This window comes from Catharus ustulatus, chromosome 7 (genome assembly GCF_009819885.2).
Source record: "Catharus ustulatus isolate bCatUst1 chromosome 7, bCatUst1.pri.v2, whole genome shotgun sequence".
In the NCBI taxonomy this organism is placed as follows: domain Eukaryota; kingdom Metazoa; phylum Chordata; class Aves; order Passeriformes; family Turdidae; genus Catharus; species Catharus ustulatus.
In genome coordinates, this window is record NC_046227.1 from 10,259,276 (window position 1) to 10,286,302 (window position 27,027).

General features: G+C 38.5%; 1 protein-coding gene across 1 annotated transcript; it reads right to left on the minus strand.

The window, feature by feature from the left end:
• Positions 1 to 24,572, minus strand: BOLL (boule homolog, RNA binding protein). Its single transcript, XM_033065042.1, has 13 exons — positions 24,494 to 24,572; positions 21,706 to 21,800; positions 19,446 to 19,522; positions 14,359 to 14,502; positions 12,787 to 12,878; positions 10,555 to 10,609; positions 9,121 to 9,199; positions 7,311 to 7,477; positions 6,719 to 6,790; positions 5,999 to 6,046; positions 4,821 to 4,946; positions 3,285 to 3,359; positions 1 to 79 (listed from the first exon to the last, which is right to left on the minus strand). The coding sequence occupies exons 4-13, from the start codon at positions 14,485 to 14,487 to the stop codon at positions 62 to 64; spliced, it is 861 nt and encodes a 286-aa protein (XP_032920933.1). The 5' UTR covers positions 14,488 to 14,502; positions 19,446 to 19,522; positions 21,706 to 21,800; positions 24,494 to 24,572; the 3' UTR covers positions 1 to 61.
• Between the last annotated feature and the right edge of the window lie 2,455 nt (positions 24,573 to 27,027).

Consider the following 27,027-nt stretch of genomic DNA (forward strand, 5'->3'; position numbering starts at 1 on the left):
GAAACAACTGACCCCAAATTCCACAACTGGCAGCTGCTAGTTGTTATGTTGATGATGGATCTCAGCCACACAGGAAGGACTGGACACAAAAAAAATTAAAAAAATTAATCAGCAAAGATAGACTAGAGTGGCCCAAATGCTTTATAAGTGAATGCTCCATACGGTCATCAACTAAAGACAAAGCAAAACTGAACTAAGTAAGAGCAAACTTAACAGAAAAGAAAAAGAAGTTTGTAAGGAGAACACAAAATGAAACAATGAGAAAAAGCATGCACCCCTGTACCTTTCCATGTTAACATCAAATTAGCAAGTGGAGTTTAAAATAGCCATTTCAGAAACAACAGACCTAGCTGCAGCTGGTGATAAGTCTCTTGGCAATCATAACTACACGTTTACATTGATGGTCCTTAGACTAACATATCTATAAACAAAAGGTTTAGCCCTGTTCAATTTCACTTACCTATACACAAAATATGCAGCAATATTTTTGTTGTTTCAGATGGAATATCAGACTATAACATGCAGTACAAGTATAAAATAAGTACATTTTCCCCAAATGATTACACCAGAACTCTTATGAAAGACATAATTAATGTAAATCTACTTGCATGTGTATTGTAAATCTACTTGCATGTGTATCTACACAAACATTCACAAACATGCATACATTTATACGCATTATGCACACTGAACACAAATCTTCCCTTACTCCTCTTAACTGCAGAGAAAAACAGTGTGCTATGTTCAGTTAAATTTACAGAACACTCACAATCCAAAGGTCATCATGCACCATTTATGATCTGAATGCAAACATCCATGAACTATAGCACAAATGACACTTTATTGTCTGGTACTGTTGATGCCACCAAAAAATGCTGCGTGACACAATCTATGGGAAAGCAATAACTGGGACAGACTAGAACCATGCCTACCCCCCCAAAGGGGACACTGCAGCTCAAAAAGATAAGAAATTTAAAAAAAAAGCTAAAAGCAATCTTTCATACTTTGCTCACTCTCTGTAGACTACAATTGTGTGCTCAGCTCCTCAGGCCTCAAGGGTCCCCCTCATATATCCACAAAATATACAATAAACATTTACCAGGCCAGTGCCTCAGAACTTAAGACAGCCATTTACGAAAACCAAAACTTAATTCACAGATATTTGTCTTGGGCCTGAAATCAAAGAACACAAATTTCAATCCTCCCTCAAGTTTCCACTGTTACTACAGCCCAGGTAACTTTTACTACCAGACACTATTTAACATATTCCCTCTGGAAACACCCAAACATTCATCTCCATATTAGAATATGACAGAGGATCTGAAACATCCAGTGGAAATAAGAAGTCTTCTCACTTCCTAAGAAAAAGTGCCACCTGGCAGTCTTTGAGAATAAATGTTAGCCTTATCCATTTGTATAGATGTAAACATCTGAAGTCACTTCCACATGCTCATCAACAGAACATGCTATTAACTGCTGAAAGAATTAAGCTTAAAGTAAATACATTCAATGTCATAAGCAAACATATGATCCAGGGAAGGGATTAATATTTTTGATTCAAACTTGATCTTAAATATCAAATTTGGATCTCAAAATAATTTACAGTTGGAAGTTTGGAGAATGTCTTCAAAAATAGTGCTAATTTTCATTAAGCACTATTAAAACCAGCATTTTGTTGATGTAACTCAGTAGTTAATACCGGTTCTACTGATGATAGAACAGAGAATGATGTGCTGTGAGCTACATTTGAAAGCTGTAAGAAGTATACAACTATCAAAATATCTGGATACCAGCTGCAGCATCCTACTCTCACCACCTGAATTACAGCTCCTAAGATGAAGCCCAGGAATTGCACTGGGAATACACAGTGCAGTAGAGGCAATCAGCAGATTACCTTCAAGGTACAGTCATTACTTCAGGCACCTGCTTTCTCTTATGTGGCCACTGCTTGGCAGTTTTCAAGCAGCAGATATATTTGTTGGGGTATTTTAAGAAGACTACAGCCACCAGGCAGTCGCCTTCTGCAGCTGGGGAGCAGGTGGTAATACCACAGCCACTTGCCTAACACATAGCAGTGTGCTGACAGCATTTGCCTTTTTCAATCATTGATGAGAGCTCAGCCACACTGACAGAAACAATGCAAGCTGATCACATTCATTACCTGGGAAACATATTCAAAGTCCAAGTGGGTATATGAAAAGGTAATATGAAAAATTAAAAGGGAGAGCTCTATTTTAGAACTACTAATTACTAGTAAATGAAGCTAACTAAATAAATAAAACTTAAAACCCAAAGGTTATTCAGCATCAAGCTGTAACAATTTTATCAGAGTTTAGTAAGCCTTTGGAAGGGTTTAGCTATGTGTGAATCTACTCAAGCCCTGAACAGAGCAGAGTTTCAATTTTAGGTAACAAGATTTCTGAGAAAACAGGAAAGAATGGGCAATAAACACAGTGTACTTTCTTCCAAGACAACACTAAGGTTACAGCCCCCTCTGCTGGAACTATCTAGTACATATTGTTACACAAGAGTCTGGAAAAATGCTGAGAAAAGTAAAATAAATTAAAAATATCTGGAAAAGAGTTTATAACATGGCTTTCATCCACTCATGTTCCACTTGCAGCTGAGTAAGCACCTTTCACAGAAGAGTAAGTGCTGTAATATCAAGTGGAATTACTGACAACTTTAGATCTCCGTCTTCAGGCAAATAATTTTTGATATTATTTCATGTATGGTGTGAACAACCTTATTAATTTAGGCAAGAGGACCTTAAACTGGAAGCCAAAAAATGTCAAGAACTTGCATCAGGTGACATGGAATAATATTCAAATGGCCTTTCTAAATCAGAACTGCACAGGAAAACACCCAGAGGTGACTAACTGGGACAGATTCTGTTCTCCGTGTTTCAAAATCTCCATTCTTCAGACATGAGGTGCTCCTCTAAGGCTGAAGTAATGAATAGAAGGTCAAGACCGAGAGAATGAAACAAGGATTTGTAACCATTATCTTAAAGAAGGAAATAAAGTTCACAATTTCCTCTCAAAATGTTTCTTATTTGCAGTTTACTTTGTAGCTCAGTCTTAAAATAACTAGTGGTGTTTTGACTTGGTAGTTTTCCCAAATATGTAACATTTGTCCCTCTGTAACAAAACTTTAATTGACGAAAAATCTCAGTTTCTCTCCAACATTTCCCATTTCCTTATTTACCAATTCATTAATAAAAGATGTTTTCATCCATTCCCCTCCTGCCTTACTTTCAGTAACTATCTTGGTTTGATACTCACAGCTGCAGGCATGGCTATGTGACTCTGGACATAGGGCTGGTGATGTAGAGTCTGAACTCCATGATCAGAATACAGCTGGTATAAAAAAAAAGTACAAAAAATTAGCATAAAAGCTTGTTTCACAATGTTAAGTTTTTAAGGCTTTCACATAAATTTAGAATCCTTAAAGCTTCAGATTATGGGTTATGTTTATCTTAACTATTTCAAAAAAACACCATTTCAATATTTAAATCTATGTTTTCCCAACTGATTAGTAAAGTTTAGTAAACTTAGTTTATCTAAAATCAGTGTTACAAATCACTTTCCTTGACAGAAGTGCAGCTTCTCTATTACAAATCCATTTCACTCAGTTCTAATAGTAACAGTTTAAATGTGTGATTAGCACATTGAAAATGTAATTCCCAGCAGTATCAGACTTTTAAAATATTTAATACAAGTAATGCAGACTATTCTTGGAATTTTACACCATTCTTCTGAAATTTGACACGCTGCTCCCTTTAACATGAATGAATTGCCTACCTGTACACCAAGAGTACATTATATCTAAATATTAGTTTAAAAATTTCATCTATTTCCTTAGTGCTCACAGAGTCCAGATCTCTGTACACCTTTATATCAAAATCATGAAAATGTAAAGGTCACATAGTACTGTTAATAAGATTATGATTGTAAAATAAATACCAAGATTTATGCACTCTCAAAAAGGAAGAAAACCTCCCATAACCCAAGTCCTGTAGTATTCCCTATCTTTGTAGGGAAATTAAATTCCCCCGTTACTTCAGCATGTCAGAATTTTCCACTCGCGATGTCTGAAATACCAGTTTTGGAATTTCTATTGTAGCAATAAAACACCCATTTACTTTTGGAACAATACTTGATTACTAGTATTAATAATTAGATGTCCTAATTTAACATCTATTTCGGCCTCTTTGTTCATGTGGAATGAATATTTGAGAAGTACCAATTAGTACCAAATTGAAAATGTCATGCAGTTTTCCTGTAGCCATTTACTACTATTTTTAATATCCAATTATGAAGAGATTGGCTGAAAGATTAACTATTTTTTGCTTACAGTTTTTTTTATTCTCTATCAGTAACATTTCTAATGCTTAAGAGATTTTTAAAGTACAATAAAGCACTCTTAATTAATTAAGATCATTAGAATATTTAGAAACAAGCTTCTACTCACACAAGAATTACTTCAGGAAACTATTGTGGTTCAGGGATATTAAACCAAACACTCCAAAGAATAAACTCTCATTTTACTTGCACACAATTGACAAGTCCTTATACTGCTGTCTGTAATAGATTTGTGACTCTCTAAAATATTTCAGAATCAAAGCAATCTCCTAGACAGGAAGAGAAATTCTAACTTGTAGACACCTGAAATTATTTAACATCAACATCAAGTACTGGAACAGTTGACCTGCAGTTGAACTGCTCTATCAGCCAGTGATTAAAATAAAAGAATGTATTTTTCAATTGTAAACAAGCACTTTGATTTTCAGTATGCTTTTTTTACATTTTTAAAAATACCTCAGGAACTGCAGCTTCCATTAAGAGAGGTGGAGATATACATCCAGCTTCCTGGTTAATTCCTATTGGCTGATAAAAGACTTCAGATGGTTGCAGATACAGGAGTGGAGGTGAAGAGGTAGGAGACTAAAATAAAACACATTATTCTAATAAATTTTATTATTTAAGCAAGATAAAGAGAAGAGCTTATTTTAGTCTTCTTTGCTATATATAAAAAAGATAAAGCTTTATTTTAAAGTGTTAAATTAACCTTTGATAACCTAAAGAAATTATTAAGTGAGAGAGAAGTGGATAGAAAGGTCAGGCAGTGGGAGAAAAAAAGTCTTTTAATTTTATATTTTCATATTTTATGTTTTCAGATTTTATTGACATTTTGGAGAACATTGCAAAATCCTAGAACTTTTAAAATTCATACTTACCATCACAGAAATATACTACAGTAAAATTTTCCCTTGCAACAATTTTACATTAGGAAAACAAGTTGGGTTTTTTTTAAGCAATTTGAGTATCTCTAATTCAGCACCCTGATTTCAAAACAGTGGATTGATCCATTAGAGTGGAACAGGCCATAACTGGCCAAGGCTGGCTGTTATTAAAGTAATGAGGCTGCACTGTAACAGTTCAAACCTAAGGGACTTGATCCTCCTTCAGGTTCAAACTCTTGGAGTACCTCAAGTGTCAAGATTTCCATATTAAGCTACTCTTTCAAACTCTCCCCTCAGAATAACTAAGTTAACAATATCTTCTTCCTGCTTCAAGGGCCTGGGTCTAATTTCACCCTGAGTGTATCCACGGGACTGTAATAGTTCCACTCCTATGAAATGGCACAGTTATTACCAGTTAATTGGTATCCATTTATTTAATCAGGAAAAATTTGGCAGTTTTTATCTGCTTTTAAAGAATTTGTTAGGTAATTTGACACAAATATTTTACTGAATGGAATGGGAGGGGAAGATGTTTTCTTTACATGAGATTTATATTTAACGTTTCAACAGATGCTATTTTATGCCTTCTGTTGTAGCAGTAAATGTTGGAAATACATTGCTAAAATACAGCAATTAATACTAATTTCAACCAAGTTGTGAATAGTGGGAAATATCACTCTTAGGTAAGCACAGCATACCTTTAAATTAGGTAAAAAGTAACGGTAAAATGCTGCAACTATGAACTGTATTTACCTGTGGAACAGACCACTGCCACTGACTTGAAAGACACTGTGTTGGTGCCTAAAATTGAACAAGAAGATGTCACTAATGTGGTGAAGAACAAACACACATAGAATATTATTATTCTCAAATCTGTAATTAATTCTCAACTAAAAAGAGGAAATATGATTTTCATTAAGCCCCAAATCATCTATTTCCACTCAGCCTCCAACTTGACCATTTCATAAACCTCAAAAATACTTGTCAGATTCTCAATAGAGGACATCAGAGTACAAGAATCAATGGAACCAAGCTGGACAACTAAAAAATGTTGTAGATTTAAGGGAAGAGTCTTTTATGATGAGAAGGGTCAAATATAGGAAGAGGCTCTCCAGTAATGCTGTGTGAAACCCTCATCACTGGAGCTACTTAAAACCCAACTGAACAAGTATCCAAGAAATCTGATCTAACCAGCCCTACCCTGAGCAGGAGTTTGGCTTCGATGATAAGCCAGTTGTCTTGCAACACAAAAGAAAATGTGATTTATTAAACTTTCCTGTAGTCACATAAGTAAAACAAACTGTATAATAAATGTATATAGTGAAAAATCTTCAATGAAGTTAAAATGTGTTTCACACTACTATTATTAAAAGCCTTTTTATTTCCTAAGAATAAGCAGACCTGGGACAGTGCTACAAACACTGCATGGCTGGAGGATTAGTGATGGTCTGAAAATAATTTTCAAACAGATACCTGATAATGGTACGTAGGAGACTGATAAACAGGTGGAGCAACCATCACAGGTGAACTGGAAACAGAGCGAGACTTCAAAAGAAAAGAAGTTACAAATCTTAATGCAGCAATTTCATAAACTGTCACTCCTACTACACATAGCTCTGGAGCACTACAGTGCTGAACCACCCTCCTCCCTTTTGAAAATTATTCACAAAATTTTAACTTCAACTGCTTCAAATCCAGTGTCTCTAATGACTTATGTTAGATCAAACAAAAATCTCTGGCATAGCCACCTACACTATTTTAGAAAGCACTAGGCCATCACTACCTAGAGACAGTAAAACTTATTCCTGGGGCAAGGCACAGACTGATCATGAACTACCCTGTTCAATAGGCCACACCAAAGGAAAAGTCCTCTGTAGAAACAAAATAAACTGAAGTGTTATTTAAAAAAAACCCAAAACAACACAAAATAAACAGTCTAATATAAGGAAGCCATTTAAACATCTAGCATGAGGTATAGCTGAAGAAACTGAAGCAGAAGGGACCTGAAAACACTGCAGTTATCCTGGGCCATAGAGAAACATCAATAGCAAAATAAATTCCTTACTGGCCACGGTTGCTGAACAGGAGAGACTTCAGATGTATGAAAATAAGCCACTCCATTATGGTAAACATATGGATATCCACTGGAAGTGGTCAAGTACATTGTACCAGCTTCTGGTGATACAGCAGTAGTTGCATACATTGTACCAGCTTGTGGTGTTACAGCAGAACCTGGAATAAATATTTAAGAATTTATTTACAAATAACTTTTTTTCAGATGTGTACACCATGAATTCTGTAGCTGAAGCTGAAATCACAAAATAGTAATATAGTACAGAAAAAAAAATCAGGAAGAACATAATATAAACAATATCACAAAGTTTCAGTTTTTCATTTTGCCTTGCAGAAGTAAAAGCTACTATGAAATGCCATTTTATGAACACACAGAACACTGCAGAGATCACCAGAATGCTCAGTGGAAGATCAAGAAGGGTCCCACAGGGATTCAAGAGCTTTTATTGATAGTCAGAGGCTGACTAATTCCTAGAAAAACCTTAGGACACCTGGATACAGCACAGATGAAGTATTACCCATAGACAGGCTAAGATGTTGGTTAGGATAATGTTAAGCACACCTTAGGAAAACTAAAGGCTGTTTTAGCTCCAGTAAGCAACCTAGAGTTGCACTTAGTGGTATCTCAGATGAGGAGACGCACACGATCCCATGGCCAACAATCCTATCTGCTAGCTACCAAGTACATTGCACAAACTTTATGCCAGTGCTCAGCAAGTCTCTGGCAAAGAAAAAGGAAATCTTTGCCATCAAACACAGAAAATTCACTGACAAAAAAAAATACATTTTGATGCTGGGAAAAGCAAACCAAGTGGTTCTCTCAGCTATGTTCAAAGCTCTTACCACAAATGATCCTATGATGACAGAAGAGCTAAAAATCATTTTACTTTACATTATGAAAGACAAGCACTATGTGGGCTACAGAGGACAGTACTATATTGTCCAGCTCTTCAATTCTGCAAAATATAATGGAACAACAGCTCTGCAGTGTCATTTAAAGTCCAGGTGTTCTGGTTTCACGAACCCAAGATGAGCTGCAGTAGGACAAAACATCCTTGGTGACTGAGATACACTGAGCATGAGAGCAGACATACTGAAACCAGGCTCTAGGATGTGTCTGGATGCCAGTATGATCTTGTATCACAGATCTATCCCGGACATGAGAGACAACAGGTAGTTGAACAGGTCCACAAATAAAGCTCTCAAAAGAACACAGCTGCTTTCTTCAAAAAGCTTTTTTTAAGATTTTTGGTTTACCCCTCTCTTGCCTTATGTCTCAGGTAAAACATAGAGATATGCCCCTTTTCTATCAATATACACATTCATTATAAGAGTCAGAGGCAGGAAGCCTCACAAGTCAGGCAACACAACTGAGAAAGCACAAGTCAAAGATGGCAAGTGAAATAAAGCACACAATCTCTTGATGATGACTGAGCTAAGATCATACTGAATAATTTCTAGAGCAAAGAAACTATACAGTTGGAAAAAGCATTCAATTTCCCCTGGGCAAATAATATCTTATACACTTACACAAGGGAAAAGGGCACACTTGGACACAAGGCAGGGAGGAGGCAAACTTCTCATAAAATAAAGTAAAAGAAACTCCAATAAAGTAAAAGAAACAACATACTGAGAGATTAAAAATACGTGTTGAAATAAATCTATTTATTTCAACACTTCCACACACATGCATTTGCTTCCACTGCAAACCAGTGCAGTGTAAGACCAGGTTAGTCTTGGTTAAAAACATCTTGGTTAAAAACTTACATTCATCCTGACAATACACAAATAAAAATACATACGAGCATTAGGACTCCGCACTTGTTTTCTTATTGCTGGTCCAATATTCAATTTCTTATCCTTATAGTTGAGTTTTTTAGCCTAGAATTAAAGAAACAAGACATTATTATTTTCTACACAGACTTAGGCATCTGAGAAGTAAAAAATAACTTAGTAGGTTAGATATATTGAGCAAGAGAGCAGACCCTAGGATATGGAAATCTGGTGAAACTCCTCAAGGTCTGTTTGTAATACAAACACATAGAAAAGGAAGTTCTGGAGGCATTACTCAAAAGTAGAAGAGTAGGACAAAAAAAAAAATCAGAGGATGATCAGAGTTTTATAAAAAATTTTTGAAGAGTATAAAACAAAATTCCATTAATTTAATACATAAATTGAAGCCTAGAAACTCAGCTTAAGATGGAGAAAGATCTAGATGCTACATGAGTTTAAGATTAATATGAAATAGTAGAAATGTGCAAAGATGAAAAAGGTGATAGAATTTTAGGACATCTAAATTAAAGACCTTACAGCAAGCAAAGAAAGACATCAGTAAGACTTCACATGGAGCAGCCCTTCAGTTACAAAAGGGGAAAAATGGTACCATTTACAAAATGGTATTCAGTATCACTGGTGTTTAGCTCACAGAAATAAAGCAACTTAAGAAAAGGGCAAGAAAGCCAGTTGACTCAAGACGTTGTTGCTTGTATACATTTTTAGCTCCATTAACATCAAACAAAGGTTTGGAATTTCCAACATTTTAACCAGCCTTCTAATTGTGAAAAAGCAATTTGCACATTTCAGATGCCATTTTTTTGGATTTTTTCCTTTGCACCTTGACAACTCTCACATGAATGAGTAACTCCTGACTGACAGATGTCTCCAATACGTTCCAAACAAATTACAAGAGCACACATTTCACAAAACCAAACGAACTGAAGAGCTGACCGTGTCTCAAGGGAGGCTCTACAAGGAGCGTCAAAACAGTAACGTAGCTAAGAGAAGTAAAAATTAAATGACTTGAGCTTCATCACTGAAGGCTTCAAGGGAACCCAAGAGTTACTAAAAAGAATTAAATCAGGTCTGACAAACAAACATGACAGAATAAAAGACAGCAGTTATCTTCCTAATTTCCACACAAAAATCTTGACAGCAGTGGAATGTGAAGGATAAAGTTCTCATAACTACATCTACTGTAGACCAAGAAAATACAGACCATTGTCAAAGCCAAAAACAGTACTGTGAACTAGAACTTCCTTCCTTAGTTGCAGAGTATCTCAGTATAAATCTTACCTTAGATCTCCAAATGTTATCTTAGGTCTCTTTAAACCATTTTATTAACTATCAGACCAACTCATCTTCAAATGCAACTTGGCAAACAGAGGACCAGACTACTCAGGCCTAGTATGAAATGAATTAATTCATTTAAGAGAAACAAAATGGGGACTGACACTTACATCTTGTAAAATCTTCTGTGCCTCTTCTTGGGTTTCAAATGTAACAAAGCCATACCTGAACAAAAATGACAGAAGCTAGACCTCTAAAATTTCTATTTACAAACACAGCATGTAGTTACTTGATGTACAGTACAAGTGACATTACCAGATAAATTACTGGGTAAAAAAAACAACCCTAGAAGTAAACACTGAATTAATAACTGTATTCTTAGCATCTTCCTTATTACATTCAAGTATGTGACAGTATATCACCATGAATGACCAACTGTTCTTGTTACTCAGCCTTAAATTCCTTCACTGCTATTAAACAAAGATTTTGATCTAAACCTTTCACTTGTGGTGACCAAAGATGAGACACTTGAGATTTTTTTAAAGTTAATATTACACTGTAACTCATAGTACAGCTCCCACCTACTTCAGCAACAACTGTGAATGCTCCCCACTGCCAAAAGCACAAACCACTATTTTCAAACCACTTTCTCAGGAAAAGCAGTGGTGCAGTCATTATCCGTGAATTCTCCTGTAGTTCTTAACAGGATTAGCATTAAAAAAGAGCTCTGTGGAGATCAAGGATGAAGCAATTCTCATACTTTGTGACACTGTGTGCCTTTTACCATACCTCCTCTAACTGCTGCAATAAATTAAACAGGCTTTCCACTCAGAACTCCTGCTTTTCCAAACCCCCTCAATTCATTCCCAGAGTAACCTGGGTGGCACTGCCAGTGCAAAGTAAGTATTTGAATGTATACAACAAATACATAAGAAAACCCAAAAAACATTCCTCCCCACTCCATTAAATCTGACTTCCTAAATTTCAAATATTTTTGAAATCTTTGAAATGTGAAATGTGTATTTCTGTACGTGTTAGGGTCATGGTTCATTTCTCAGGGTCAGATTACAGAAGGTATGAGATTTTGCCCCTTCTGCCAGCAGATCAGATTTTGCACTAAAGGTTATCATTCTTTGTGAACATTTGTATGCTAATTTACATACAGAGGTTCAGTAAATCTGACCAGTTGCACTTTCAAATTTGTAGGCTTCTCTTGTATTGCTTATATAAACAAACCCGGAAATATTTCCAAGTTCAAAGAAGACAATGTATTTCCCTGTTTAGGACCTTACCTACACAGACTTCTCATTCTGTAGACTGCCTGGACAACAAACTAACAGATGTAATCACAAACTCATAAGTTTTTAAAATTATTTGTCAAGCAGAAGCAATGAAGCCTGTGCTTGGAGTTCAACAGAAATCTAAGAGTGGGGAAAGTAATTATTTTCCAACATTTCTGCTGTGAGACACACATTGGCAATCACAACTGCATAATTATTATGGGTTATATGGACACACACACTGCAATTCTCAGATACTTCCTGGAATTCACTAAAAGGGCAAGAGGCTTGGTGACAGATGTGGGACCAAGTCTGATGTCATGCAAGTGCACTCTCTGTGCTAAGAGTTGCAGCTCAGAACATAACTTGCTGATACATACTAAGCTCTAACAGCATTAAAACTGGCCTTGCTGCTCAGGAGAGAGCTTTAGAAGTGAACTCCCACGCACATTCCTTTTTGCTTCAGCCCTCTTTCCCCCCCTTCTCTGGCAGTGCACTTCCCTACCTTATTTACATCACCATTCTCTGGGTTATAACAACAATAATTTCACTATGCCATCTTAATCCTTCTCCGTATTTGTTCTTTGTAATTTCTCCTACTGGTGACTTCCAGTCTCAGTCTCTGTTTTATGTAACCACGATTTAGTATCAGATTTGTCCCTTATGCTGCCCTTCTAAAAAAGGGCACACAAAAAAATCACAAAAATCTTTTACTGCCATGCACTCCAGCACAATCAGGTGAACCTCAGCTCTTCTTCCATTTTAGGCTCCTTTCCATACTGGCTTCCAGTAATAGAAATAAATATATTTAATAACTAAATAACCTTGCTAGCATAATCTACTTGAGTAATAGTCATTAAGAAAACCTGAAAAAGTGGAAACTATTGATTTTGTCCTAGCTGCATACAGCTTCATTTTATAACATGACTAACAGAGTTTTAGTTATGCAAATTGGAGCCATTTATCTAAAGATAATAAAGGGCAAGAACAGATTTTTGCACACATGGAATAACTGAAACATCAATGATAAAATATTATGAACTATAAACATCCATCAAATTTACTATAGTCAGCTTTCTGTTCTTTTCAATTTCCACAACACACTTATTCTACTATACCAACCCCTTTGATACTCCAGCTCTGTCATTTATTATCTTCACTTCTGTCACACTGCCATACTGAGCAAAAAACTTCTTCAGATCATTTTCATTAGTCTAGTACAGTAAATAAAGAGGGAAAGAAAAAAAGGAAAAGTTGGTTTGCATAGTTTTTCAATTAATTCATTAATTAGTTCAATGTTTATCGTAAGACTATTAACAGACATACTTTGGATGAAGTTTGCTACAAACTAATTATAATCCTGCATATGAAGACAGAAGAATGAGCAAGTATGAGCCTCAGGGCCCATTTAACTACTGCATTAATTATTCAGTAATAATTCTAGAAACTTCTCATTAAAACTTCTCATTAGTAGATTTATGTAACAACTGTCCTTTTACAGTTAAGATCACCAAAGCAGGTGCACAAGAAATTAATTTCAGTTTCTGTTAATTACGTACTAGAGCAGTTTACAGTATGAAAAATCACTGCCATACTTTCAACTGCAACACAGCAGAGCATATAGATACACAGAGGTCACATAAACAAAAAAAAATCCCCCTAAATCATAGTGATTTAGGGGTCAAATCCAATGGATATACCATGATCTCTCTTTCTGAAGTGATTTTAAGATGAGAGTCTGCAAACACATACAGGCACACTACACGAACTCCTCACTGTAAATAAGAAAATGTTATTTCAATGGAGAGTGGTCTAAGTCAACTTGAAAGAAACCTGGAAATATGAGCACCTCTATTTAAATTATCTCAGTCAAATAAACTAGAAGATTCTGGAATTTCTTGCACTTGTTATGCAAAATAATCTGAGAGAATTGTCAATTCTTGTTCCTCTCCAAACGAGTCAGTACTCAGAAGGTCTCAGCCTAGGAGGATTAAGGCAGGGAAGATGCTCTTGGTGGGAACAAAGCAAAGCTAAGCACATTTTGCAAAAGTCAATGGCTTAATTAATTATCTAAAGTAGGAAGAGAGAAAAAACCTTAAGCTTGTCACAAAAAAGCAACTGAACAAGAGTGGTCCAATGTTCACTGCTATTTAAAGATTTGAGGGAATACACAAAGGCAGGAGAATTCTAAGAATTGAGATGAATATGCAAATTACCCAGAGAAGCTTAGGTATTTATTTTAAAAACAAACTCTTGCCTTTAGGAGAATTACTATGGTGAGGAATGCACACACTGTAATTCTTTGTGTGAACCAGAAGTGTTTGAAGAACAAAAGCCACTGACATTTGCTCCACTGGCCATATGAAACATTGTGACAGTCTATTAAATTGCACTAAGTGGTATACATAAACAAAACTTTCCACATGCTTTTCTGCCATCAGCTCTGATGATGATAAAAAGCTAGCCTCTTTGAAAAAAGAAAACTCTGAAGAAGTGGTGTGTCAAAGGCTTCTAGCAGCTAGGTGTACAGAGTCAACTTTGTAGGACAAGTATGCAAATCAAGGCTTAAAGCCTTATTCTCTACTGAAGGTTTGGCTACTGAAGTGAAGAGGATTTACCAACTCTCTCTCTTTTCCCTGTTGATTTTTATACAGTTATTAATTATAATTTACCAGTAAAAAGAGAGAAGAATACCTTAAAATCAATTCCTCCAACAAAGACACGATTTGGAGTAACTGTTCCAAACCTTGGAGAACCGATCAGATTATTTAATCTCACCGGTGACACAGTGTTGGGACATGAAGGTAAAGATTCTGTTTGCATCTGATCAGTGGCCTGCTGATTGAAAGAGAACATTTTCAAAATCTTAAATGGTATTTGTCAGAAATGAAACAACTCTCGACAGACAATACACACAGATTTTTTTGGAAGGCACAGCAGATACTGAACATTAACCACACATTTTTATTCAGAATGTTTATGTTCAGCTGAGTGTTTAAACACAAGCTCAATCTTAATCAATTCAGTAACTTGGTGAATAAACTATGGTCTGGAGTCTAAAGTTAAACACTATTCCAAACTGGACACCAATCTTGGTTCAATTTGCAAAGCACTCTGCTGCATAAATTTCAAGTTATTTTGTATGACAGAATCAATAATTTCATATCTTCTATCTACTAGAAGCCCTTATTTTAACCCTATATAGAATGGACATTTTAAACTCAATCTCAGCTCTCACACACAGCTACACAACTCTTTTCTCTGCAACAGCCTTCATTTTCTAAGTGCCAAGCATCCGTAATTCCACCACACAAAGTCAACAAGCTCCACACACACGATGAGAACAGGTCTTGAAAACTGGTATTTTAATTCAACACCCTCTTGGCCTACAAACACAGCACACAGTCATCTGAACAGAAATTCCCTGTGCAAGAGAACAACCAGATTGCACTTGCCCCAGTAAGGAACATAACACAATGGGATATTGTGGAAACCATTATTTGGTGAAGCTTGCCTGATGTTTTAACTTGCAGCATGCTTATACCTGTGATGTGTGAAAGAATTTTATTGTAAACTCTTTCCAAAACAAAATAATACTGCCTTACAAAGTCAACCCTAACTGTGAAGATGATAGCTGGAAAGCCGCCTCATAGTTTTGTCACTAACTTCTCCAACAGGATTATTTGATATTTCTTTAGCTACCTAAGAGTTACTCCGACTAATTCTATGTAATGGGTTAATTCAATTATTGTGGCTATCCTAAAGACAATAAATCCAGCACAGTTTTTGGTTCAGAGAAGACACAAGTCCTTTCTGAATGTACTAAAACACACACACTTGGGGCAGAGGAAAAGCTGAGGCTGTTAACCTGATCTGTTCAAGAGAATCTCGTATGCATCTCTCCTACTGAGAATATCGTCCCAGAGTACTAACCTGAGCAAGCCCCACCTCTAGAAGGCAAGGAACCAACACAGCCACTACAGTCCCCAAGAGGACTCACTTTTGCAGCAAAAAACTCCTGAGGAACAGGTTACATTCTCCATCTCTCACACCAAATACTCCAACTGCACAATCATCTGGCAATTGTGTTCAGCACAAAAACTCCTGGATTCAATTATAATAATTAACAGTTGACAGCACAGCCAAAATGGATTCTTACCTCAAAGAGCCCAAACTGCATTTTCTCTGCACACGTTTTAACAGTTGATGTATTAAAATAAGCCACAAAAGTAAAAACCCCAATGGAAGGGATGAGGAATTAAATATACCACTTATGAACTCACAATAGTAAATTCATTAAATCCCAGTGAGTTTTAAGGGTTACATGTTAAAATTTGTATTGGGATAACCACCTTTTTATCATCAGTGTGGCAAGAAAACAGTATTAAAAAAACTAAGTACGTGCCATCAGCACATCACTTGCTCAAGCATTTATTTCTACTGTTTTGTAAACTTCCTTTTTAACAAATTTTCCAAATAATATGGGTATACACATTCACAAATATTTTTATGGATTACTTAGTGCGCCTGGCAACTGGTCGGCAGCAGAACCGCTACGTTCACTTTGACACTGAACACACCCATGGGCACACAACCTAACTCCACGAAGGCCTGGTGGTTAAGCGCACGTAGCTCCCTGAACACCCCTAGTTTCCACAGCCCGTGTGAGGCGAGGTCCGAGCCAGACCCCGTCGCTCCGGCCCGGTGTCCCGCACCCCCGGGCCCCCAGCGGCTTCGCCACAGCCTGAGGCCGCCACAGACAAAATGGCGGCCCCGCGCGGGCGGGCGCGAGCCGGGGCGCCCCAGCGGAACGGTCCCGCTGCCCGCCCGCCCTCCCGCCCTCCGGGGCGGCTGCCCGGCCCCGCGGCCCTGCCGAGCTGCTCACCGCGCCCTCGGGATCCATCGGTCCTCGCAGCCGCCTCGGCCCCGGCACGTTCCCGGCACGCGTCGCGCTCCTCAGCCCCGCCTCGCGCCCGGCTGACGCGCAGCAGCGGGGACGGGCCTGCAACGGGTGGGTGAGGCCCAGGCTGGCGGCGGCGTTGGGATCAGCGGCACCGAGCGGCCCTTCCTCGCCCCGGCGGGTGCCCTTCCCTCACACGCTTCAGCCCGCCTTCCCCGGAGAAATCACCCCTTTCGCTAGTCTCTCTCTCCGCAGCCCTCGAGTACTTTTCACGGGAGCGCTGCCCCCGGGCGTGCTTGTGCCCCGGCACCTCCCCGCCTCAAGGCCCTGGGGCTGCCGGTGCAGCCGCGCCTCCCGGAGGGGCAGCTCGCGGCCGCCGCAGTGCCCGGAGCCAGCCCCGGCCGCCTGTGCCAATGCCCCAGCGGGTGTCGGGCGGCCCAGCTGCTCTGCACTCCCCTCCCCGCGGGGCCGTGGCACCGGCAGTGGTCCTGGCTGGCTCCCCGGGGTGCTGGCTCTGAGGAGAATGCCGGTACTACCCTTCGGAACCGTGCGTTGAAGCTCTCCGTCAGCCCAGGAACCTCCCTCCTTCAATCTCCCCATCACTTGGGGAGGGCAAGAGGCAAATCCCAGCTGGGTGTTTATCCTCCCAACTAGGGCCTGAAACGGAGGAAAACAGGGTCACGCATTTCACCTGGCCTCTGGGAGAAATACAAAATACGAAACTGCCCAGGGAGGCAGGCACCTGTGTCTGGCTTACCAGGCCATACTTGATGGGGGTCAAAACATAGTTTAGACTAACAGCTACCAACGAAGTAAAAGCCCTTATTTCAACTCAGATGATCTTTCTAAGGTTCCCAAAAGACTCGTGTAGGCAGGCTAGCATGAGAACAGCCATGGGTCTGGGATGACCTTAGAGATAAAATTTGGGCTCTACTCGAGAGAGATAGAAAATAACACACACCTTAATATGACCACTCCCCAAAGTACTCCAACCCAAAATACTCATTTTTCCACCCTTACTGAACTAGAGGAGAAGCACCACTAGGAATGCTTGAGTCAAGTGAACTTCTGTGATCATTTACTGGACAGCACTAAAGCCTGCTCTCCTGTTCCATAATTTCATCCTGTCTGCAAATGCATTTTGCCCTTAGAATATCTCTGATACTAAACAGGTCTGGAAAAAAGAATTATTCAAATGCCAAACTCATAATCAATGCAGGTACAACCTGACAGAAATCCTTGATCTGATGACAGCAGGAGCTGTGCTGAGAGAACCACACCAGTGGGAAAACTGTTTTTCAAAGTGATCAAACATGCACAGGCTAAGTCACTGCAGCTCAACTCCAAGACTCAATGTCAGGATCATTGCTATCATTAGTGATTCTTATGGTTTAAGTTTTTTCGATGCTTTAAAATAAATACTTTAAGGAAGAGTATCCTGACAATGTCTACATTATATTTTAGTTGAATTCAAATATTTGTGTTTTGCTTTATGTAAATTATAGCCATCCCACCTAAACCAAAGAGCCCTTCACATCATTTAACACTTCCTGGGGCACAGCATAGACCTGCAGTCCTTATGGGACCCTACAATGCTCTTGAGTTTTTGGTGTTGCTTCAACACCTGTCAGCTTCTGCAATATTACTCTTATCACACAGAATAAAAAACCACAATCCTAGAAAAGTTTCTAATAATTCTGTGCTTGTAATATAAAACAACTCTTAACTCTTACTATTAGTTTTTGGGAGTTTTTAGCTGAGAAAACTGTATAAAAGTAAAAGGCAGTTTGAGCACAGCTGATAAGATTTTTTAGAACAACTTACTTTGTGAGATTACAGAACTCTGCTGAATTGCATTCATTGAGTTTTATGAATATTTATCAAACAGCAACAAAGCTTATCCTGACAACAGCACTACATTTTAATGATGTGAAAGGCAGAATAGCCCAAGCCTTTCATGTGCTTCATATCTTGATTTGTGGAATTTAAAGCAAGAACAGCTGAAAGAATAAACAAACATTCAGAGACATGAAAGTGTATTGTACATAGTTTTAATTATTGTATCATCCACATTATACCTCCTCCTTTAGTTAGGAAACCCAAATCTGGGACAGTTACATTTAAAATAAGACAGTTGTGACAAAAATGGGATCTCTGCAAATAAATGAGAAAGAGTGAGCTATTTTTTACTGTGATGATTTAAAACCTGAAAATTCAACACACCTATAAATGTAGCAAGACTACAAGTAGAGCTGGTAAAAAATACTGCCATGCATACAAGATTTGAATATCACAACAAAGGCTGCTGGGCTGCCCTGGTACTGCATGGCTGCTTCATTAAGGGAATTGTTTCCTGGCTGAGGGAGCCTCTCTCAAAGGAAGTCAGGAGTGAGACTGTTTTTCCTGATTCCACATGCCAGCAATATATGCAGCATGAAATGATCTCCCCTGCTGTTCTCTCCCACAAATTAAAAGGCAGTGTGGACAGTAAAAGACAAGAGTATGACTATGCTGGTTCCTGTAGGCTTTTGCCTTTTGTTCTTTTTTTAGCATCAGAGAAAGTCAGAGGTTAAGTGAGGAAAAATAAACTGAAGAAAAAGCAAGAGAGAAAAATAGGGAGAAAATTGAATTGAGAGGAGGGAAAGAATTCTCCAGGCAGAAAAATACAAGTATATTTTATGAGTAATACATGGGCTTTACAATCAATTGCTATTTCACTGATTCACTGACCTTGAAAAGACATGCTACCTTTTTTGCTTCTATTATTTTTATCTGTACATAGCAATGCTAGTTTTCCCACCACCCTGTTAAGATTCTTTCACAGAAATATAAGCATTAATATATCCTAGTCAGAAAGTGTACCTGCTGAAAGATTACTTACTTCCTGCTCTGAAGTTCATAAAAATGTCTCTTAGGATGCTGCTAGAAGATTGGCTTCTGCCTCTGTTGCATACACAACTGTATTAAAAGAAAAAATAAAAATTGTGTTCATGAAGATGTACACACTGGTTTCTCTTACGAGCTTGTGAATGGATTCTCTATACCCTGAGCCCAAACTGGAAAACCCAAGAACTCTCAGGTATTCAAGGACTTGGAGGACATCTCTCAAGGAAGTTAAGAGTGCTTAGAAGAACTGATGGTGCTCATCTAAGAAGTTCCTATATGATAAAGTTATGGTCAGTGCTATGTGAAAAATGCAGAAAGAAGTAACTAATTTCTGGTAAGTTTTACATTTATCCAAATGGGTGTGTTTATCTTAAATGACTTTTCCATATTGCAGGCCCTTTTCCCACAACATTCCCTTTCTTGGGTTGGGCACACCTCTCTTCTCTATAAGCTGCAACTTCTCGCTCCATTCTCTTAACCTTTGTTTCTTGATCCTACTTTGTTTCTGGTTGCCCCAACAAAACTCCTGCTCACCTCTTCTTGTCTCTGTCCCCCTTATTTAAAAACAATTATTAGATACATAGGAAGAACAAGAACTACAAGCATTGATTTTTAAAATGGATTGCTAATCTTTCCCTACTTAACACCGAATTTGAAAAGGTTTTCCAATATTAATGTTTCAGTTAGAATCGAGATCACTTATCCTGCCTGTGTGAGTGATTACAGGATTTTCATACTTTGTTTCTGGTTTATTTTGCTAAATTTGCAATTCACTCTTTTTCCTGCATTTTGTAGAATACCATCTTAGAGTATCTGTGAGCTCTGAAATGTTTTTTACCTTTTGCTTTCCATTCAGATCAAGGGGGTTTAAGTGTTTGGACAAATAGGTAATTTTAAATTGATTTGTTTTATTTGTAGTGGCTCATAGAAAATAATTCAGTGTAAGTTTTGTCCCACACTATGGACCTCAGGATTTACAAAAGAAGAGATATAATTCCATTCTTAGTTTTTTCCTATCCTCCCCCAAATCACAAACCTTTGAAAAGCACTATGTTCAAATATGGCTCACTGAGGCTCATTGTGTATAATATCTGCTCATAAAACCATTTATTGGCACCTTTGAACATCAAACTTGTAGAATATGTATGAGAAAAGCTCTGCTGCCTTTTGACATCTGCATAGTCTAAAAAGTTAATTCACCTGAATCTCCCAATTTTTTCCTACCAGGTCTGACTGTACATCTAGGATGTGATGAAAAGAGGTTAACTGGTTAGAATTAGAAGATTCTTCCAAACCACAAAGTAAACAGGTGACTTTCTAAGTTTGTCCAACACATTTTATTATTTATTAGTCTGTAAATCTGTATTTCAGAGTAAAACACTCCTGGCCTTGTGTTTGCAGAATGCTTCAGTTTTGCTAATTCTGCTGTAAGGTACAGTGAGGAATTAAGGTATAGATTTTAACCAGCAGCTGATTTAACCCCACTCAGAAAAGACACAGATAAACAGTGGTTAAAAATCCTTCCAATTTATGCATGTTATACTCCCACAGTGGCAAATTTCAGGAAAATAAGCTTACTGAGATTAGTCATTAGACTTTTTTCCCACATCCTTCTAACCTGACATTAAAGAACGTGAGATTTTGCAATAAAAGATTAAATGCACTTCATCCCTGATGGAAAATATTTTTAATCTTCTTAGTATCTTGTTCAATTAATACCAGAGGAATTTAAGTCATTTTGAGAATTACATTGTGATCATTATCAAACTGCTTTTTTTTTAAGTGATTTTCTAATGAATTGAGAAAGAGGGGCCAAATTGATACACATGGAAAAGAATCAAACATAAAGCTTTTTAGCAGTTTTCAAATTCATGTAACCCTTTGCTTGGAAGTGATATCAAGGACTAGACCAGCCTGCATATAATTTTAGTTCCAGTTTAAAAAGAAAGACTTTACAGGGTATCTGTTCTCTGTTTGCATATACTACCACTTTAAGTCAGTGTAGAAACTGTCAGAAATATTGTTGGGAAACACTGTATTGATTTTTTTCACAGGAAACCAGCTTTCTTTGAAGTGAGGCAAATGTGGGTATGGCCCTTTCCATTCTTTCCTTGTGAGGCCAGTCAGGCACAGGCAATCTAAAGACAGCAATGTACTTTTAACACTTACATGCTTTGGGTGCATTTGGTTTAGCATTTTTGTTTGGATCAAGGGGCAGTTTTGAAGAAAGTCTCCTGAACAAACTCCTCACTTACCTGCTTGGGTCACAGTAGTTTCTGACCTCTCAGTTGAAACCATGAGCTATTGTTCTCTTCCCCAATGTGCAGCTCTTCTATCCATGGAACTGGACCTGTAGCTCCACCAGCAGTGGCAATGGAATGGATTTCAGGCTCTCATCACCAACACTCCCCCCATACAGACCCACTGACAACCTTGTCAGGACCCTTCAGAAAGAATTTAAATTAATTATTTTGTCCTGTAGTTTAGGCTACTGCATAGCACCACAGTGGTCCAGGAGGCTCATGATTAACTTGGGTCCAAAATTAGTTAAGCATTGCAAAAATCTTTCAGAAAGCACATCTTAGGAGGAAGGTTGTATGATTGACAGGCAGAAGAATAGCCTAAATTCCATTATTGGTATACTGACCAGATTTTCTCAAAACTCTTCAACTACAAGTAGATATAGTATGACTTGTGCAGATGTTGGTAGCAATTTCCTTCTGAGGTAGCAAGATTAGAGACTGTAAGGGCAGCTTTTGAACTAGAATATTACTAGAATACTTTATCCTTAGGAAGAACAGCTCCTAGCTAATAGGTGTCATTTAAAGCTAATGCTGCTTCCTCAGCAACCATGCAGCTCATAAACCAAATAATCCCAAGAAGCTGCAGGTAAGTGTGTGGGAGCTGTGGTGCCATGTACATTTCTAACACTGAATATAACCATTGAGCTAGCAAGGTGCACAGTACACTTGAACCTACTCCTAAGTAATTATCAAGGAATGGAGGAAATTAAATACATCTATTGGATCATACTTTTCACAATAGTTAACAAACTCACATAGCCTGAAAGTTAGCAACAACTACAACTAAATTTCTATGTATGTGTCACAGCTGAAGAAATGCTAAAATCAATGATCAGAGCAGTTAAAAAGAACTCTGTGAACGACAGTCATTGGTTAATGTTCTCATTAAGTGGAATTACCACCTACCTTAAACAAGAGTCATTATTACTATCATTAGACTTGAATAGGAATTGATCTTTAAGACTCCTTCAAGTCCCCAGGACAATTTCTCTTGTAATGTATATGACATGCCTTCTTTTCCCTCCATAAAAAACTAAACAACTAGCAACTAAAAAACATCGGCAACTTGAGACAGCTTCCATGGTTGCACAAATGAATAAACTCTGTTTATTGTAGCATGATTTCTGGGATTTTCTCAGGCTGTCCTTATTTTCAGTTACTTGTTAACTTCTTGAACTTCAATCACTTTGGTCAAAAATCTGAAGATGGCTGTGACTTATGATGTGAATCTTTATGTAAGTGAAATGAATTCATGGCAAACATCTACTCCTGAAAATCAGTTTGGAAAAAAATGTTTAGTTATTTACAAAACTAAATAACACATTTTACCATTCTCCCTTAAAAAAATTCTAATGTCACTCTCAGCTTTATACCTGGTGTCAAATTTGGTGGAAGAATCTTATCAGGAATCTACTCTTTCCTGTCTACAGAATTTGGTTCAATTATTGCTACCTGTTATGACTCGTTTACAGAATCTATCTCAGATTTTACCCCCTTTTTCATTCCAGGCTTTACTTAACCCAGGCTCCACTCAGGTCTGTGTCTATATAGTGAGCAAAGGCTGTGAAATAGGATTAAATATGATCTAATTTGAGGTCCTGATTTTACCATTTCTCACACTTAATTAGCATATCTTTAGAGAAAACAATACTGCTAAAATAAAAGATTATTCCTCAGAGCTGGGAATTTGCAGGAATCTTCTATAACCATGGCAATTTAATAATTAAAAACACTGGATTTGCCTGAAAGTATCAGCAGACAGTGAGAAGAATTCATCAGTTACTTCAGTTGGAACAAGAACATCATTAAGATAGAGACATATCACAAAAGTCCCTTTTGTTAAGTTAGAGAAGACACAGCATTTATACTACCTAGAAAATATATGATGTGTAAGTATAGTAAGGCTTTTTCAAAGACATAGGAGGCAAGACAAAAAAAAAGAAGCATTGAATCAATGTGTGTAAATATATTTTAAAAATAAAAATTTAAAACACATGCAGTATGTTTCAAAATCAAGATGTAGCTATATTTACACTGCATTTTGCAGTTGCATTTTTCCCATTGCATTTTTTTCACAGCCTAAAAGCTTAATTATACTTTTAAAGGCAAAATATGACTCGAGGTTGCTTTGCCAAAAAGCAAGTGAAACTTAGCAACAAGTACATATTTGTGTAAATAAATTATATCCTTTAAAAAATTGTTCTATAATATCACATTCATGATGTAACAGCGCAGTCACAATAACCACTAAGCCTTTAAAAAAATCACTTCTTCAAGAATTATCTAGCAAAACATTTTCTCATCAATAGCTTTGCCTAAATCTCATCATGCTAAAATTAGTTATGATTTGCTATCAGTGTGAATGCATACTTGAAGGAATTAAAACTTTTCCCCCATTGCTCTTCCTATCTTGTGAATTAGCGTTTTGACACTTCATCAGCCCTTTTCAGTTGGTACAGGTGAACCCATTTTGGCTCCCAGCAGAATTTTAAGAGCTTCCCAAAATGCAATGTTTAGTTGCAAGTACTGGTTTATGTAAGCTGTGCTTCAGCATAGCTCCAAGACAACTGTATTTTCAGCCGGTTTATGATACAAACTACACCCACTGAGGAACAATTGCGTGCCTTAAGGATGGAGAGGGAGTAAAATGAGTGTAAAAAAATAACATTAAAATAGACATATAGCAGGCACTTGCTGACGTATGTTCAGACAAACACAGAGATGTTTTTGTCTATCTTACCTTTCTTAGTTTGAGTGAACTCTTGACTGTTCTTGAAAATCTGTTCCTATCTGAAGTAGGTGTAGACAACACAGCAGTGTCTTTGTACAGGGGACTGCATCAGACCTTGAAACAACATAGTTTATATACACTTATTACCAACCAATTTTGCTTTTTAAAAACTTTCTATGCAAGCATTTTACTGTAAAGCTTCCTTTTGTCAACTCACTTTTTATTAGACATCAAGAAGTATCAAAACCAATTGCTCTTTTCCTTCATAATTCATGGTAATCCACAAAGAAAAGTAGATAGATACAGATGCCTCAGAAGCATCTGGAGATGCAGAGTCAGACAAATAGACACCTTTTATTCTCTTCCAGAAATGACTTTCACTAAGCTCTCACTTAGCTGTACTGTACATAACTCTAAAACCTCTGCATGTTGTGGACAAACACATCAAAACCACAATTTGTTCAGTGTTCCCTGTAGGTTTGATGTTTATGAAACTTAAAATCTAGATTCCCCATAGACTTTTTCCAGTTAAAGACTTCAGGGGTCAAAGGTTGTAATACAAGGGGAGAATTAAAAGGTTTTAAACCTTTAATGTCAGAAGACAATTAATTTGACAATAAATCCCTCTCTAATATAAAGTATGTAAAACATATCCTAGAAAGGATAAAATTCTTTAATATGTTATATGCATCTGTCTGTGCAATACACTGCAGAGTTTCTGGTAGATGCAGACTTGAGCTATGACAGCACTGCGTTGTTCCCAAATAATTAAACCAATGATTAGACTTCACAAAACTAAATGGTTTCACAAAATAAAGGAAAGATCTGCAACTTATTTCTACATAAAGCAGTAATTCCCTCTATTAAAACACTGCATGGTAATTACCTTGTCTTTTGTCTTTAAATTAGTCTTATTAGGTCAGTCTGTGGATATGTAGTAAGTTTCTTTAGTTGGTTTGGGGTTTTTCCCCCCCTCTTCGTTTCAGTGACTTGGTTTGATGTTCTCTCTTGTACAATGCAGGCTGGGGTTAAGTCCTTCATTCCCTCACAGTCTTTTCTCCAGTATTGCTTAACATAAATGTTTCTTCAACGTGAATATTTTCTGTCTTCTTTTAGTGTTACTTATTTTGTAACATTTTTCACTGAAACAAAGCAAAATTACTGTGGTGTACATGTATTTTGACATTTTAAACGTAAAATTTAGGAGGCTAACAAAAAAAGTGGAGTGGTATCTAGATCTGTCCCTCAATTAGCATTTCTTTGTGTTGCCTATGATAAATGCCTCAATAGCCTTGACAGAAGTTCTAGACCTTTTAAAACATAGAATTTTAAGTTTATATATGTTGTGTGTATATACACATATAAATTTCACATCCTTTAAGTAGTGATTATGCCCTGTAGTCAGGCATTTGCTAGTAGCTAATGACTGGTTAAAGTAAGGAGGTTCTCTCTTATTTTCTTACTTAATCAGTGACTGCCAACAGGTGCCAAACACATTCAGTAGGGAATTACTTTAGAAACCAGGGAGAAAATATTATTCCCACAGAGTATTACTGCCTTTAAAGGTGAAAACTGTAATTTTGAATAATCTTACATCCCCAGAGACTACCAGCTTGCCCAGCCCAACCCGTTCTATTTTCCATCTCACTGTATAATCTCTTCCTCACCTCTTTCCCGTGCTTTCACCCTTGCTGCACTCCACCCCACTTTTCCTGAGGTCTCCACGTGGATAATCCCATTATAACTAAATACCCCCTGAAGAATTACCGGGGACAGCACCACGCTCGCACGAACTCTGCCAGCGGCAGCTCCCGCCTTTCCCGGGCGGCTCCCGTTCCCGCCGGAGCCCCGCACCGGCACCGAGCGGCGCGCGGCCGCCAGGGGGCGGTGTCGGCCCTGCCAGCGCCCGCCGGGCCGGGCCGTGAGGGCAGGGCGGGAGCGGGGCCGCCCCGGGCCGGCGGCCGAGAGCGGAGCGAGCGGCACAGCACCACAGGACCTGCTTCGGGTCTGGCTCGTCTTTGACAGGTGTAGGAATCCCAGCGTGAGTCTTCGCCGTCTTTCACGAGCTCTCTCTTACGCCTCGCACCCATTCTGTTGGCCCACCGTCAGCAGCCCTAAGGTGCTCCCTACACCCGCGGCCCTCACGACCGGCGCTGGCAGCGTCCCTGTTCCTACCGCGGTGCCTCCACTTGAGGGCTACGTGGGCTGCAAGGTGTTTAACCTAAGTCACCTCTTCCGCACGCTGTTTCTACCCTGCCTAACACACGCACGGGGGAGCATTCCCACAGCCGCCCCGGCACGCAAACGCTCTCGACGGGCAGCGCAGTCCTACACAACCCCTCCTCATCAAGGTCGTGGCGGGGGCGACCAGGTGTTACAAATCCTCCTACACCGCCCCGGCCGCCCCCCGCGCACCGCCCCGACCGCCCGTCCAGGAGTCCCGCGGGCACGCCCCTCTCCAGGGCCATTGGCTGCCGCTGCGCCGCCGGGGGGCGGCCGCGCCGCCGATTGGCCGAGCTCGCCGTCCGTCAGCGCCGCCCGTC

Coding starts and splice junctions, on each gene's coding strand:
- BOLL (XM_033065042.1), bottom strand. CDS start 14,487: ATGCAAACAGAATCTTTACCTTCATGTCCCAACACTGTGTCACCGGTG. Junction 12,879..14,358: donor TTGGAGGAATTGATTTTAAG/GTATTCTTCTCT, acceptor TTACTGTACTAG/ACTAATGAAAATGATCTGAA. Junction 7,478..9,120: donor AGTGCGGAGTCCTAATGCTC/GTATGTATTTTT, acceptor TATTTATTCCAG/GTTCTGCTGTAACACCACAA.